General features: G+C 57.4%; 1 protein-coding gene across 3 annotated transcripts in view; it reads left to right on the top strand.

The window, feature by feature from the left end:
• The window catches only part of MYO5B (myosin VB), a 188,453-nt gene that overhangs the window by 136,505 nt on the left and 37,957 nt on the right, over window positions 1-13,991 (top strand). For all 3 annotated transcript variants that reach the window (XM_045574527.1, XM_036418915.2, XM_036418914.2), the window contains exons 19-22: window positions 476-687; window positions 2,450-2,606; window positions 3,839-4,078; window positions 9,268-9,501. In XM_045574527.1, the coding sequence (XP_045430483.1) occupies window positions 476-687; window positions 2,450-2,606; window positions 3,839-4,078; window positions 9,268-9,501 (843 nt within the window). The remainder of the gene's footprint in view (window positions 1-475; window positions 688-2,449; window positions 2,607-3,838; window positions 4,079-9,267; window positions 9,502-13,991) is intronic.

The following is a 13,991-nucleotide window of genomic DNA, read 5'->3' as shown; positions in this document are numbered from 1 at the left end:
GAGAAGGATAGAAAGTTAGAAACGTAGATCAGCTGCCTCCTGCACACACACACACACACACACCCCAACTGAGGACGTGCCCGCAACCAAGGCACATGCCCTTGGACCAGAATCGAACCCAGGGCCTTCCAGTTCGCAGACCGATGCTCTCTCCACTGAGCAAAACCAGTTTCGGCATGGTCACCCTACTTAAACAGCCCCATTCCACCCTCCCAACCCCGGCTCTGTCTTTCCCATCCTCACCTGAAAACAGACTTGGTCTTTATCGTCCTGCCCTCGCATGCCAGTTGCTCGAGGAGCAGGCGTCTTGTTCCCTGTCATCCTGGGCCCTCGCCCAGGGCCCGTGCCGAGTGGCTGTGGGCCTACGGAGCAGGGCACGTGAGCTCCGCCCGGGAGTTCCGCGCTGGACGGACAGGGGCGGGCGTCACCTCGCTGCTCCCTGATGGCGGGCCGCCGCCCTGCTTGCCTTGTGAAGGACCCGGACAAGTTCCAGTTCGGCCGCACCAAGATCTTCTTCCGGGCCGGCCAGGTAGCCTACCTGGAGAAGCTTCGGGCCGACAAGTTCCGGGCGGCCACCATCACCATCCAGAAGACCGTCCGGGGCTGGCTGCAGAGGGTGAAGTACCGCAGGCTGAAGGGGGCGACCCTGACCCTGCAGAGGTACTGCCGAGGACACCTGGCCCGCAGGTGAGCCACAATGGGGGAGAGGCAGGGCCGACTGGCCGGCTCTCTCAGCTCAGTGACCTCTCTCGGCCTCTGTCCTTAGAGAGGTTGCTGCTGGGCCCGGACCGCACCCTGACTTCTCCCCCCTGAGGGAGTAGGTCTAGTTCCCAGGTCTCCTGCCTCCCCCTGTCTAGCCATCCCCCCAGTGTTAGCCCAGGACTGGCTGGTTGCGCTACAGAACCACCCCTTTCCTTTTGCTTAAGCTCCGAAGTAAAAACGGTCTTCTTCCAGAAGAAGCGGTACATCAGCCTTTCTGTCACAGGGAACTCCGCTTCAGGTGTGCACTGGCAGTTCCAGGATCCCCTGGAACGTCCTGGGGGCCCCTTTTGAGTTGCTGCAGCTGAGTCAGCAAAGGCGGGTGACAGTCTAACCACAGGCAACCACCTAGGGGCAGAGCCAGGAGGCCAGCGGGGCTCCCTGTCCAGCTAACACCCGCCCACGACGCCTCCTGCTTTCAAATGCTCCCCTCCTGACGGGTGTCACTGGGTGAGCAAGCGCTGACGCGGTCTGGGCGTCTCCACTGAGAGGGACTCGGAGGAGCAGCTAGTGACCTCTGCCTTGGGGACTTTCCTGGAGAAGTGACAGGAATTGTCATACGGTCTTACGTTGGAGGCAGTGCAACGTGGTCTCCTCAGCTGGCATGTGGAAACGCTGAGCCTCAGAGTCCTTTGTATTGTACATCCCGAGGCTTGCTGCTGCTCGCCCTCAGGCCCGGCGGGGGCTGTCTATCTGATCATAACCAGAGGCGGGAGACTTTTAGATCCTCAGACAGGCAGAAACGGCCTCTGGGACAAAGGCTGTAGGATGAGAGGTCTGTTCGTGGCAGCAGCACGGAGTGATCGCGGACTCTTGTGTCCCCTGTCGTCACGGGCAAGCCTGCATGGCTCTGCCTTCGGCGGTGTGCTCCCTGTGGGGACTGTGCTGGTGGGCACGCAGGCCCAGCCATGCAGGGACCCTGGGGGAGCCGGGAGTCAGGGTCATCTCGGGCCTCGGGGCTGTGTGGGGGTGCGCCTCCTTGGGGCTGCGTTAGGTGAGGTCCAAGTCCTTCCCGTTTTAATGGTCTGAGTCTCGGCTGAGGGCTGGCTGTGAGCCTGGCACCAAGCCCTTTAGGAGGTAAGATGTGTGAGGCTGATGTTCTCTGTCTTTAGGCGGGAGGGCTGCAGGGGGGTGGGGGGCGGAGAGAGTAACGGGGTGGGGGGAGAGCAGAAATGAAACAGGAAAGTCTGTGTCCATGTGCCATGCGACCCAGGCAGAAAGGGCTGGGGATAGGAAACGGCCAGCTTGGGGCAGCCTGAGAGGGTTTTGTCCATTCAGCAAACCTTTCCCAAGCACCTGCCAGGCCAGGCCCCGCCCTAGATGCAGGAGGCGCAAGGATGATTGAGACACGGCCCCTGATATCTCCAAGCCCGGTGAGGCCAGGGCACAGAGAGACAGACAGACAGACTTGCTGTGCCCTGGTGGCAGCGAGGGGCTTGCAGGTGGGGAGCGGGCAGGGCAAGGGCACAGGTGGTCAGACTGAAGAGTCTGGGACTTGTGGGAAGACTCGGAGTTACAAAGAAGAGGTTAATTCCGCTCTGAGCCTGCACTTGCAGTGCTCAAGGCATTGCTACCATTGGTCAGAGGACGAGCCCTGGCGTGACCTGGGGTGACCTTTACCCAGCGGGAGGGGCTCCGTTCAGGGCCAGCTCAGGCGCCCTGTCAGCAGGCCCACCCTCTCCCTCCCCAGGCTGGCCGAGCATCTGCGGAGAACGCGGGCGGCCGTGGTGTTCCAGAAGCAGTACCGCATGCGGAGGGCCCGCCGGGCCTACCAGCGGGTCCGAGGGGCGGCCATCGCCATCCAGGCCTGCACGCGGGGCATGTTCGTGCGGAGGACCTACCGCCAGGTGTGTGCCACGCTGGGTGCGAGCTCAGCCCTCAGCCCCCGCAGAGGAGTGGCACCGCCATGAACATTTGTTTTCCCTAAGTGGCTTCACAACTCAGTCCTCACGGAGCCCTACCCAGTGTGTGCGTGTGTGTTTGTGGGTGTGCATTTGTGTATGTGTGTGTGTTTGTGTGCATTTGTGTACATGTGTGTATGCGTGTATTTGTGTACATGTGTGCTCGCGCACGTGCATGTGTGTGCACGTTTTGTGTGTACATGTGTATTTGTGTACATGTGTGTGCTTGTGTACATCTGTGTGCGTGCACGTGCATGTGTGTGCTCACATTTGTGTGTGTGCATTTGTGTACACGTGTGTGTGCGCGCTTGTGTGCATGTGTGTGTGTGTGTGTGAGGTTTGGCTCAGTGATTGCGGAGGCGGGCGTCTCACGGCAGCTGAGACCAGGGAAGCCTTGGCGTTCAGCTCCGGTGTGAAGGCCTGAGAACCAGGGAGCCCTCGTGCACATCCCCCTGTGGGCGGGGGAAGAGGAGCTGTCTCAGCTGAACAGTGAAAAGGGGACACATTCTCCATCCTATGCCTTGCGTTCCACTCAGCCCTTGTGGATTGGGGGTGCCCACCCATACTGGGAGGCAGTCTGTTGAGCTCCTCAAATGCTCACCTCCCTGGGAACACCCTCCCAGGCACACCCAGAAACAGTGCTTAACCTGGGCTCCCACGGCCAGTGGACAAGACGAACCGCCACAGCCAGGAAGGGTGCACGCCTGTGTTCCCCTCTGACAGCTGAGATGCTTGGAGAAGCTGAGTCACCCCTTCCCCTCCCCCCCCCCCCCCGACACTCAGCCTGTGGCAGAGCCTGGTGACCCTCGGGCTTGCTCAGATGAGAGCAGGGTGATGGGCATCATCAGGTCTAGACCCTTGATAAACAGAGCAGGAGCCTTAAACCCCTCAAGGTGAGGTCAGGAGAGGGACCCTGACCGCCTCCCCGCCAGGCCATTACCCGAGAGGCTGAGCTGCCTGGTTAGGTGGACCCGCCCAAGTCCGAGTGAGTCCCTCCACCAATCCCCCCCACACCTGTGGTTTGACAGCCGCCTCCCTGCAGGCATGAAAGCATAAGCCTCAGGGAGGCCTCGTCCCTGTGCTTCCTAACACTGAGGCTGGCCGCGGCTCCCCCTGCCCGGGCTGTGGGCTCCCGTCCTGCAGCCGAAACCCACAGGCGTGTCCTGGTTCCCTTCCAGGCCCTCCGGGAGCACAAGGCCACCGTCATCCAGAAGCACGTGCGGGGCTGGGCGGCGCGCAGGCACTTCCTGCGGCTGCGGGGCGCCGCCATCGTCATCCAGTGCGCCTTCCGGAGCCTCAAGGCCAGGCAGGAGCTGAAGGCCCTCAAGATCGAGGCTCGCTCCGCAGAGCACCTGAAGCGCCTCAACGTGGGCATGGAGAACAAGGTGGTGCAGCTGCAGCGGAAGATCGACGAGCAGGTGGGTGCCACGCACTCCCACCCAGGGGTATGGGCGGGCGGTGGGTGCTCCGGGGGCAGGTGTGAGTGCGACCCACGGCTTCCTCGGGAACCGCATGCCAGGCAGGGACCCAAGAGCAGGCATGTGTCCTCAGGATGTCACCATCTCGGCAGGAGTGGCTATGACTATGCTCGGCAGACTGGCCGCCCCACAGATGTCCGCGTCCTACTCCCCAGAGCCTCTGTCACCCTACAGAGCAAAAGATGAGGCGTGGAAGGGTGCACACACACCCATGCACCCACTTTCTGATGTCCGAGTGGCCCGTCTTCCTTGTTCTCTCTTCAGAGCAACTGTATGGGCTGTTTCTCGTACTTCGTCGGGCTCGGTGACCAGAGGATGACTTTGACCCGTGGGATGGTGGGTTCTGAGGGCGCAGCCTTGTGCTGATGGGGCCGGCAGCCCCCACTGCCCTCAGGACTCTCTCTGGCAGCCTCCCACGGGCCAGGCCCTGGGATGGGTGTTTTATGTTCCCTCTCATCTGACCCTCACCCAGCTCTGCGAGGGCATGTTACAGATGAGGAAATAGTGGGTCAGGGACATCGAGTACCTTGCCGAGGTCACAGAATTAGCAAGTTCTAGAGCCAGCGTTTCCACCCAGGCTGGTCGGATCCCACAGCTGTAACAAGGGTGCGGCTGATGTTTTCACCCCAAACGTCACTCAGCTTCAGGCCTTTCTGGTGGCTCTGAAAGTGGGCCCCCTGTCACTGTGCTCGGGCGGGGGTCCAGGTGGCCACAGGACCAGCTCCCGCCGTTCCCCGGAGAGGGGGAAGGGAGAGAACAACTGGTGGGGAGGAGGCGGGAGATAGAGGTGGGCCGCCAGGTCACTTGGTTTTACGGCACCTGCTCTACCATAAGTATTTTCAAGCTTCTCATGACCCCAATAGGGCAAGGAAATAAATGAGCCATTTAAAACCAGAGCCAGCTGCCCAGAACAAGAGCCCAGAAGCAGCAGGGAGAGAATAGTTAAACATGCCTACTCTGCTCTGAAAAAAAAAAAAATCCTGATAAGAGACTGATGTTTCTGTTCTGTGTGAGTTTCACCGGGTGTCTGGATTGGCAAGCGAGACAGGAAGCTCGTGCGGGTAGAGGACACTCGGCACCTGCCGGCCGCAATGTGCCGGGTCAGGGGAGAAGCCCCTGCACCTGGAGGGCCAGATGGACAGGAGAGGCCCGGGCCCTGGGGCAGGCCTCAGGAAAAACACGCCAGCGCAGAGAAGACCCCGTCTTCCATGGTGGAGCACGGTTTTCATGATTGCTATTGTGCTGTTAATCCCTGACCAAAAGAGAGAGTTGGGTCAGATTTTGCCAATGAACCTTCTGGGCAAAGTGTAGTCCGGGCTTTGCTGGCGTGGCCGCACCCTGCCCGGAGCCCTGGGTTTCCAGGAGTCAGCCCTGCGCTGGCTTTGCTGATTTCCAAAGTCGACTTGAGAGGTTAAAAATAGAGCTGGTATTTCACAGTCCACGTGCTGGAACATCAAAGAGAAGCAGATTTAAAAGGCCTATTTTTAAACTGAGCTTCTGCCTTACAATTCCTGCTTGGCAAGCATCTGTGAGTGGTGGGGGGTTACCTCCCTGGCGGGGTGCCTGTGTGCAGAGGGTGGTCAGAGGAGAGGGGGAGTGGAAGGGGGAGGAGGTCTTGCTTCCTTGTACTCCTCCCCCTGTTGCCCGGCGATGTGCCAGTCACCGTCCTCATATATGAGCTCATTAAGTCCTCACCGTGACCCTATGAGATAACGTTAACATGATTCACATTGCAAACTGAGGCACAGGGAGGGCACCTGGCCTGCACGAGGTCACACAGCGAGCAAGTAGCAAACTCATGCCAGAGCATGTTCCACTGCCTCCGGCCATGCAAACCCTGCTGTCCTTGGGCTGCCTGGCCTGTTACAGCGGGGGGTGTGACCTGCCGCCACAGAACACGCGTGGCCCTCTGCGGTGGGAGGGACATCCGTGTGATCCGTGGCACCCGCTCTTCAGAGGTCCCTGAGCTGTCACAGCCTCTTGGCAGAAGGGGTGGCCCTTGGGAACGGATGGGTTCCTATTCCTTCTGTGATGCCTGGAACAGCTTGGGCTGCTCCCCACACACACACACACCCCCACCCCCCAGCACACATGGTTCCTGAGGCAGAGGAGCGGACACATGTGTGCCAGGGGTGACGTAGACGAGGCATGTCAAAGTGCTTTTCACAGCAGCACAGGGTAGTGGACGAGCTCCCAGCTGGAGGGAGGCCCAAGTTCTGTCTCCGTGATGCCTGCCCCTGGAGCTGACAGCTTGGGGTCATGGCCAATCTCCAGATGAGCCCTGAGTTCATTAGGGGGTATCGGCCCAGCTCTCATCGATGCGTGATGCCAGGATGTGGCTAAAGGAGTGATGCCCACTCTTGCGGAAGGGGGACACTTTCAAAACATACCCCCACCGCCAAGAGGTCAGCAAGGGAGCAATCTGAAAAGCAAACCCAGGACAAGGCTGGCACCCAAAACTCCTGTCTCAACGAGGCAAACACAACATTGGTGCCCAGCTCCAAGGAAACCACAGGGAGCAGGAAGTGGGGTCCCCTGGGGGTTGCTAAAAGAGAAAGGGAGGGCTGGCACTGTCCTTGGTGCTGACCCTTCCTGTGGGGTCTCTGACACGTGCAGTAGATAAGCCACATGCTTCCCAGTGTCCTTCAGCAATGAACACAGTGACCGTTCCCACAGACATTGTTCACAGCAGCCCTGGGGGAAGCCTGTGGTGTGACACTTCTCAGCTAAAATGCTGTAACCTGTGAACTCCACTTCCTACCACTCGGCCTTTGCTTGAAGCACAAATGTGTAGAGTGACTAGGCTAGTTGCACCTATAATTATTATTTTTTTTAATATTGTTATTGCTTGAAGGCTGTGGCTTATTTACTGCACCTGTTGTAAAACCCACAGGAAGCGTCAGCATCAACGACACCAAGGACAGCACCAGCCCTCCCTTTCTCTTCCAGCAACCCCCAGGGGCCCCCACTTCCTGCTCCCAGTTGTTTCTTTGGAGCTGGGCACCAATATTGTGTTTGCCTCATTGAGACATGAGCTTTGGGTGCCAGCCTTGTCCTGGGTTTACTTATCAGCTTGCTCCCTTGCTGACGTCTTGGCAGTGGGGGTATGTTTTAGAGAGGAAGGGGGAGAGAGGGAGAGATAGAGATAGAAAGAGAGAGAAAGAGAAACATTGATGAGAGAGAAAGAAACATCGGCCAGCTGCCTCCTGCATGCCCCCTTACTGGGGATTGAGCCCCCAACCCAGGCACATCCCCTGACCGGGGATCAAACTGGCAACCTTTTGGTGCACAGGATGATAGCCAACCAACTGATCCACACTGGCCAGCGCACACCTATAATAGTGAAGGTCAAGTTTCCTAGACCTTTATGAATATAAGGCTATATTTAAATATATTTCATCTGGAAAAAAATTAACATAAACATATGGATCCAGTCAGTAGCCTTGTAAATCAGTTTGATTCGGTACATGTAGCATGCGCTAGGTAACTATGTTAAGTTAGCTGATGTTCATGACTTACAAAAGCGCCCATCTACATCTGATACACAGCTTTTGGCCTTTGGTGCCTTGGTTTTCTCAGCTATGAAATGGGACTATGAGTCAGCCTTACTACACAGGGGTTTTCTGAGGAGTGGATGAGTTAATACTCGAACTCACGTAACAGTGCATGCCCCACAGCAGGCACCCCATTAAGCGCTGGTACTGTGTGTGGAGTGTGTGGCTTCTCTTATTGCATACCGTCTTGCGATGGCTTTCCTCCCTCCCTGCCGGTTGGGAATCACAAGACTCTTGTGTGTAGCTAGTTGAGTTGAGCACTGCGCAGGGTAGCTGTCTGTGAGCACAAGAGTGCTCCAGCCGAAACCGGTTTGGCTTAATGGATAGAGCGTCGGCCTGCGGACTGAAAGGTCCCAGGTTCGATTCCGGTTAAGGGCATGTACCTTGGTTGCGGGCACATCCCCAGTAGGAGGTGTGCAAGAGGCAGCTGATCGATGCTTCTCTCTCATTGATGTTTCTAACTCTCTATCTCTCTCTTCCTCTCTGTAAAAAAAAAAAAAAAAAAAAAAATCAATAAAATATATATTTAAAGAAAAAAAAAGAGTGCTCCAGTCCAGCTCACACGCCGCTCACCTGCCCGGCAGCCTGTGCGGCGCTGCCCTGAGGAAGGGGCGTTTCAGCCATGAGGGCCCATGGTGGGCGTGGCGTTGAATGGGTCCAACAGCCGTTCTGCTCCTCCCTGCCTTCTGTGGAGCTTAGCTCCTGGTGTCCGTGAGCATGGATTCCTGGTGCCCAGCTTGTTGGTGTTTTCGCCGGGAGCTCTGTTCTCTGTGGAGCTCCCGCACCACGAGCCGTGATTGGTCCTCAGGACTGTTCTTGAGTGTTTGGGGAGCCTCGCTTCTCTCCCCACGTCGCCCGCTGACACTAAGCACCGGTTTGCCCGTGTTCGCACGGGTGCTCGACACCGGCCTGGGTCCTTGGTGCGCCCTCCCCGTGAGCTCAGCCAGCGTCCTTGTCCCCGGCCCCCCACGCCTGCACCAGGCCCACGGGGGTGAGGGCTCCTCACCGAGGGGGCACGTGACCTGTGCAGTTCGGCATGGATGGTTCCGCCAGGGCCTCAGTCTCTGTGTCCGAGCCCTGCAGGGCCAGCTGACAGGTGGTGAGGGGTCCTGGGCCTCCTCGGGAGAGGGAGGGGAGGGGTCCTTTGTCTCAGAGCCAGAGATTAGGTTGCAGCTCTTTGTGCCTCGAGCTCAAGGGCTAGGAGGTTAGGGTGACAGCAGGGAATCCTGCAGAGCGTGAGGGACCGCGGGGCAGCGTCCTGTGCCCACAGCCTGAACCCCAGGCCGAAGGTCTGTCCCGCGGGCATGGACAGCCAGCTGTGCCAGCTCAGCACCGCCCCTGCCCGGGACGCCCCCGAGCAGCGTGTTGGTGATTTCTGTCTCCCTCTCTCTCTCCCTTTCCCTCTCCCCGCCCCACAGAGAGTTTCCTCAGGGACTTGCCAGGAGCCACACAGCATGCAGGGACCGCGAGGTTCCGCCTGGAGCCATCCCTTTCATTGTTCATCGCCTTCGTGTGTTTTCTGGCCGGATAACGCTGCTCTCCGCCTCTTCCCCCCTCTCCCTGTGTCTCCCTCAGAACAAAGAGTTCAAGACGCTGTCGGAGCAGCTGTCCGCGGCCGCCTCGGCCCATGCCACGGAGGTGGCGAAGCTGAGGAAGGAGCTGGCACACTACCAGCAGAGCCCGGGCGGGGACGTGGGCCTGCGGCTGCAGGAGGAGGTGGAGAGCCTGCGGACCGAGCTGCAGAGGGCCCACTCCGAGCGCAAGATCCTGGAGGACGCCCACAGCCGGGAGAACGACGAGCTGCGGAAGGTAGGGGCTGTCGGTGTGCTCACTGTCCCTCTGTGTTCAGTCAGGTGCCCTCCGTCCTGGTTGAGTTTCTGCCGTGAGCTGAGGGGTGCACACGCTGGCTTGGGGGTCTCGGCGAACGCTCTGTGGCCTGGCAGGCAGGAAAGACGTGCACAGGGCGTCGCCCGCAAGGCTGACGGACAGCCTCTCCACGCCCCTGTTCAACCTGAGTCCTCGCCCTCTGGGGAGTTTGCCTCCTCTAATATTGATGGTTTCCGTCTGACCCGCCCACTCTGGTCGGGGTGCTCGTAGGTTTCCTCTCTGCCCCATAAGATAGCTCTTCCCAGGATGAACCTCCACACCCGTCTCCAAAGTCAGGATATGAACACTCCCGTCCCCACTCCCAAGAGAGCTGTTCAGACCGGGGAGCCCCGATTGCCACGGGAGGGCTCCCCCAGACCCGGGACACTGCTCCTCTCCCCCACACTCGACGGTGCAGGACCCACGCACCACGAGGCCTGAAGTACACTCCATCCTTTGGGGTGAAGTGCGTTGTGCTGGGAACACGGGACCACGGCCTGTCACCCGCCAACCACGGCGCCTGGCACTGGTTGTCTATTGACCCCAAGGAACAGGTGGAGGAAACCCTTCCACGTGGATAAAAATAAGAAGGGGCGTCCGGGGCAGGAGAAGGGCCAGGTTAGAGCTGGAGACTTGAGGTGGGTGCTGCTGGGAGAAATAAAAAAGGGGGTTCCCTCAGGTGGGCAGTCAGATAAGACACGTGGGACATCCCTTTACCCAGCAGATCCACAGCACGGTGTCTCCGGATTCCACCCCACAGAGAGCCCTGGCTCTGCTCCCAGCCTCCTTCCCAGCTGCCCCCCAGGCACTGTGACTGGATATAAAATATAAAACTATATTTTTTAAGGGGGCTCGGAACACTATTTTTTTAAAAAATACATTTTTATTGATTTCAGAGAGGAATAGAGAGGGAGAGAGAGATAGAAACACAATATTGAAAGAGAGAGTCATTGATCAGCTGCCTCCTCCACAGCCCCTACTGGAGATCAAGCCTGTAATGTGGCGTGTGCCCTTGACCGGAACCTCTCAGTCCGCAGGCTGATGCTCTATCCGCTGAGCCAAACCAGCTAGGGGAGCCTGCGATTTATTGCAGAAATCTCCCTGGCAGAGCAAAATGGATAAAAGGACACCCTGCTCCTCTCCTTTAAAAAAAAAAAAAAAAAAAAAAGTGTTACTGTTTCCTAAAAGTGCATTGACCTAGATCCGTGGTCGGCAACTGCAGCTCGCGAGCCACATGTGGCTCTTTGGCCCTTTGAGTGTGACTCTTCCACAAAATACCATGGCCTGGACGAGTCTATTTTGAAGGAGTGGCATTAGAAGAAGTTTAAATTTTAAAAATGTGGCTCTCCAAAGAAATTTCAATCATTGTACTGTTGATTAGCTCTGTTGACTAAGGAGTTTGCAGACCACTGACCTAGATCCTACAGACAGAGTCTGGAACCGGCAGGAAAGAGAAACTCGAGGACACTGCGAGCGTGGGAACAGTCAATGCCAAGGCAGAACCCTCGAGGCGCCTTTCCTGACCCCAAACGTGCAGGCCCCAAGCTGGTCCCACGAGCACAAACGGGCACAAGACGGCTCATTAAGGGCAATGTCCGCCTCTTTCCAGGAAGAGAAAAAGGTGGAAGCGGAATGTACCTTTCTCTAGGGCCTCCGGAGCCTCTTCATTCCTGTGGCTGGGGATGCGACGGGGTGGCTGGGCGGCTGGCGTTTTCCCCTCCACCTTCGGGGCCTACTCAGGGCTTAATGTTTATCAAAGGCACCGAGTCCGATCCTGGCAAACGCTGAGTCGCCAGACGGCCATTCCCCTGGCAAACGCTGAGTCACCAGATGGCCATTCTCCAGGCTTGTCCAGGGCCTGCTTGGCACCAAGCAAGCCTACTGTTGGGGAATGTTGACTGAATGGATTTGGAGTTTCTGTCAGCACATGTGGTGTCGGAACCGAGATCCGGGAAGTTGGGGCTCCCCACCCGTGCCCATCCTCATTGTGAGGCTGTGGCTCCCCTGCCGTGGCTGCGGGAGGCCAGGGCCCCTGGGCCCGTCACTGTCTGCTGGGCAGTAGGTGCGCAGCATCTGGGACGCAGTCACCGCCGAGGCCGGTGAGCCCTCCCTGCCGTCAGCGTCCAGCCGTTTGTTCCAGTACTAGCTCCTTGGCATCCGGCTCTCCCTCCAGTGCAAACACCGAACTTGAAAAGAATGTCAAGAGAAAACAAAAGCCCAGAGCTACATCTGTGTCCCCAAAGATGAGCTGAGAGAGGCGGGACGTTCATTTCAGTCCACCTCCCCGGCGACGTTAGCCAGACAGTAACAGGTTTGCCCAGTGTTGGCTCTGGCGATCCGTCCCAAGTGACCTTTGAGGAGGAGACTCTGCCAGGAATACCCCTCCCCCCCCACCCCCACCCCCGCCATTTATCCTGCTAGCAGTGTTTCCCAAAGTGTGGTACGCATACCCCCAGGGGTATGGGAAGAGTTTGGTGGGGGTATGTGTTGCACCGGAGTTTGGTGGGGGTATGCACTGCACTGTGCTTAGCTGTGCCTAATTCTATGTTCTCATGAGTACGAGGGGTACTCAGCGTTACGAAAATTATAGAAGGGGTACACATATGTCAAAAGTTTGGGAAACACTGTAGGGGAACACTCCTGGTTCTTGCTAAGTGTCCTTTTCTGCCACCTGCTTCCCTGACAACTCCCCAAGGGGGGCCATTTGGCCGCAGAAGTTTGTCACCTGCCAACAAACTCCCCACGCCAGCCGGCTGGGAAGACGGGGTGACCCTTGTCTGGGAGGTGTGTCTGGGGAAGCATTGTCTGTCTCCCGGAACAGGACTTGGAGCTGAGGGTGGGACCGTCCCTCCTGCTGTCTGCCCGCTGGGCCAGGCTCTGGGCCACGTCCAGAACTGCTCAGGCAGGAAGAGCAGCACCGCTCCCCATGCCACTTTGATGTATGGCTCAGCACAGCAGAGCCGAGCGCCTTGGCCGCCAGCCTCCGCACATCAAGCCTGGGAGGGAGGGAGGTGGGGGAAGAAACGAGGCTCGGGCACACAGAGGACCCCAGGGGGCATGTGCTGACCTGGATCTCCTGGCGGCGGTCTCGGTGGAGGGTCTGGACCACAGCGGCTGCTGGGAGGTTCGGTGATGCCTGGTGCATTGGGAGACATGCAGCATTCGAGTCCCACCCGGTGCTAAGGCATTGCCTCCGACTGCTCAGAGGATGTGTTCCATTTCCAAGGGGCGTACTGTCTTCCGGACGCCCGGGGGACAGTGAGGAGGATGGTGGGGACCTGGGCAGCCTTCTCAGGTGATCCCCGCTTGGTGAGCCGTCTGCCTGCTCAGAGCGTGCTTAGGGGAGCAGAGTCCCAGTTCCATGGTCACATCCTCCCCAGCCTGCTGTGACATCACCCCCGGCCCCGAGGTCAGCGAGGTCAGGGGTCAGCCTGTTCCTGGCCTCCTGACCTTCAGGCCCCACTCCAGGCTCAGTGTGGAAGGTCCCAGCCACGTGAATGCTTCTGTCCCTGTCTTCAGTCTGACTTGGCTTGGGCAGCGAGGAAAGGGAAATGCAAGCTAGCCCGATGATTTGCCAAGTGGATTTGAAGGTGCTCGTGAAGCCACTGGGGGTGAGCTGCCTCCAAGAATAGCAAGTTAGATGCACCTGAGAACGGTTTTCCTATGTAGTATGTGCCTCCTGAATGATTACAAAGATTTGTTTCCTTCAGATTTTTATAGTTTTAACTCTTTTTTTTAAAATTTTCTTTATTGATTAAGGTATTACATATGTGTCCTTATTCCCCCATTCCCCCCCCCCCCAGCCCTCCCTACTCATGTCCTCACCCGCCTGGTGTCTGTGTCCATTGGTTAGGCTTATATGCATGCATACAAGTCCTTTGGTTTATAGTTTAACTCTTACCTTTAGATCTTGGAAACATTTTAAGTTTATTTTTGTATGTGGCAGGGGGTAGGAGTTCTTTTGTATTATATGTGAAAATCCAGTTGTCCCAGCCACATTTGTTGAAAAATTCTTTTCTTTCCCTGTCGACTTATAATGAGGGCTTTGTTTCTGGATTTTGATTCTTGCCATTTGATCCCTGTGTCTCTTCTGACGCTAGTATCACACTACCTTATTACTGTAGTTTTGTAGCACGTTTTAAAATGGTAAGTATTAATTCTCTAGTTCTTTTTCAAGATTGTTTTGCCTATCCTGGATCTGTAGGTATTCCGTATGATTACCCAGACCAGCTTGTCGGTTTCTGCAGCAAAGCCAGCTGGGATCTGGCCAAGGGCCCAGCAAGGCAGGGGAGCTCGGAGCACACTTCACACGGGGTTTTGTGTGACGGAAGCCCTAACCCGTGATGAGCGAGACTGTCTTGTTTTAACCAGTTAACTGCCACGATGTTTTGAATTTAACTTAAAAAGGTACGCCGCTTGCGTCTACAGGCGCT

This window comes from Pipistrellus kuhlii, unplaced genomic scaffold (genome assembly GCF_014108245.1).
Source record: "Pipistrellus kuhlii isolate mPipKuh1 unplaced genomic scaffold, mPipKuh1.p scaffold_m20_p_6, whole genome shotgun sequence".
Classification (NCBI taxonomy): domain Eukaryota; kingdom Metazoa; phylum Chordata; class Mammalia; order Chiroptera; family Vespertilionidae; genus Pipistrellus; species Pipistrellus kuhlii.
The sequence above is the reverse complement of the archived record's forward strand: the minus strand, read 5'-3'. Positions and strand labels throughout refer to the sequence as shown.